This window comes from Tarenaya hassleriana, unplaced genomic scaffold, assembly GCF_000463585.1.
Source record: "Tarenaya hassleriana unplaced genomic scaffold, ASM46358v1 Cleome188, whole genome shotgun sequence".
In the NCBI taxonomy this organism is placed as follows: Eukaryota; Viridiplantae; Streptophyta; class Magnoliopsida; order Brassicales; family Cleomaceae; genus Tarenaya; species Tarenaya hassleriana.
In genome coordinates, this window is record NW_010965289.1 from 79,884 (window position 1) to 82,276 (window position 2,393).

The window sequence follows — 2,393 nt, forward strand, 5'->3', positions numbered from 1 at the left end:
ACGGATTTAATGTTTCACCAATTACAACGGGTGTCCGTTGGAAATGTCCATTGTAATACTGGTGACCATTCGAATTCTGCGATTGAATTCCAACGGGCATCCGTTGGAATACTGGTGACCATTCGATTTCTGCGATTCAATTCCAACAGATGCTCGTTGGAATTTAACATTTTAAAAAAAAAACCTCAGAATACAAATAAATATGAAAATATTCTTCAAAATACAAATAAATATGAAAACAATAAAAAGAAACAAGTCTACATAGAATCTTCATCACTTTCATCATCCGGAGTTGTATCATGGTCCGAAACGAATTCGTCTATATCGTCTTGTACGTGTAACGAATCATCAAGTAACTCGTCGTCTATGTCAGGAAGTGCAAGTGTCTCGTCGTAATCATCATCTAGTCGGATGGGAAGAACCGGATCTTCGAGTTGCTCTTGCATTGGTTCATCGAGATCTTGTGTTGTTGACGACGAATCCACGATTAATCTTCGTGGGTTAATCTTCAAAACAGCCGACCATTGATCTTCCCGTCGCCGTTTCACCGATGTCGCAGAATGTTTCGGATATGGAATGAAGCATACCTGGTCTGCCTGATCTGAAAGTATAAAAGGATCGTACTTTGCATATGAACGTTTCGGGTAGGGGTGGGCACTTCGGTTCGGGAATTTAGTACCGACCCGATCCGTCCCGAAACCGAACCATATCGAACCGAACCGAATAACGTTTGGTTCTAATTTGGTACACTTTTTATGGAACCGAATGAACCGTTCCCGAACCGAACCGTATGAATACCGAACCAAAATTCGAATATTCCACTAATATATGTGTAAATAGTATAGTTCGATACTTATTTGGTATTCATATAATGGTACCGTTTCGAACCGAACCGATACTAAAACCGAACCGAACCGAACCGTTTAACATTCGGTTCTAGTTTGGTACACTTTTTATAAAACCGAAAATACCGTTCCCGAACCGAACCGCTTGAATACCGAACCGAAACCCGAAACGCCCACCCCTAGTTTCGGGTTTATGTCAATACCTCCCCATCGATTTTTCCGTGAGCCGCGTCCCGACGTTGTATCAAACCAATCACATCTGAATATGATTGTTTTCAACCCGACTAATCCTGGCTGGATACTGGAGTTGGAAAATCTGACGAAGAACCCCAAAGAAATCAGGATCTTCCGATGACCCGCTTTTTATACAAACTCCGTAATTGAACGTGGATTTATGTTTTCCATGATCGTAAGTGTGAAACGTGTATCCTCGGGTGAACATTATCGACTAGCAAATGACTTTTCTTCCAGGTCCATGTGATATATCTCTGATCCATGCCGGAATTCTATCACTGCATGACTGAATCTGCGCATAAAAATTAAATTAATACACAAATACATACACGTACATATATATATATAGCTAGAATACTTACGTAGTCTCGAAGCCAAGATGCATAATGTTGTTCCTTCATTCCTTCAAGTTCCTCCCCACTTAGGTTAGGATATGTTGCCAAAACATCCTCGTCAAAAAGTCTTACAAAAAAAAGTTGTTAGCAAATATATATGTAATTAATTAATTTCTAATCACATCTAAGATTAAAAAATGTGTACCTTTCGTATGGCTTAAGTTCTTCACAATTCAACAGTATATATGTGGCGATGTGATTGTACTCTTGTACAGTTAACCAATATTCTTCAGATTTGCCTCCGAGGCGTCCAGTAGGCTGAAAGCTTTCGGGAATAAGTCCGAAACATGAATCATAGTGGTAGAGATAACTTCTATCGTCTTCGTTGATAGCCCTCCTTTTCTTCGTCTGAATATGAGATTCAAAATAGAAAGAACTGAAGTAGGAGATCTCCTCTAACAAATACTGTTTGACGATAGATCCTTCCACTGCTGCTTTGTTTTTAGCCTTTTTCTTCAGATGGAAAAAAAATCGCTTAAATGGATACATCCATCTAAACTGTACTGGACCACCGTATATCGCCTCATCTGGTAAATGAATATGTAAATGTTCCATCACATCAAAAAATGAAGGTGGAAATACCTTTTCCAATGCGCAAAGTATCTCAGGAATGTTGCCTTTCAAAACCTCTACATTACTTCTTCTCAGAGATCTTGCACATATATCTCGAAAGAATGTGCTGATACCGCATAACGCTCCGTGGACACTGGGTTTCAATAGCTCCGCAAATGCAATAGGAATGAGTCTTTGCATGAATACATGGCAATCATGACTCTTCATTCCCATAAGTTTTAATGAATCAGTATCAACACATCGTGCCAATTTGGATGCATATCCATTAGGGAATTTAACCTCTTCATTTAACCATTTAAACAAGATCGTTTTACCTGGTTTTGTGAGTCTGAATATCGGCACAGGT

At 39.3% G+C, this 2,393-nt stretch overlaps 1 protein-coding gene across 1 annotated transcript; it reads right to left on the reverse strand.

Moving 5' to 3' along the window:
- Positions 1 to 1,281: 1,281 nt before the first annotated feature.
- Positions 1,282 to 2,004, reverse strand: LOC104810679. Its single transcript, XM_010537030.2, has 3 exons — positions 1,620 to 2,004; positions 1,442 to 1,541; positions 1,282 to 1,371 (listed from the first exon to the last, which is right to left on the reverse strand). Exons 1-3 carry the CDS (start codon positions 1,961 to 1,963, stop codon positions 1,294 to 1,296), a joined length of 522 nt encoding a protein of 173 aa, XP_010535332.1. The 5' UTR covers positions 1,964 to 2,004; the 3' UTR covers positions 1,282 to 1,293.
- Positions 2,005 to 2,393: the final 389 nt, after the last annotated feature.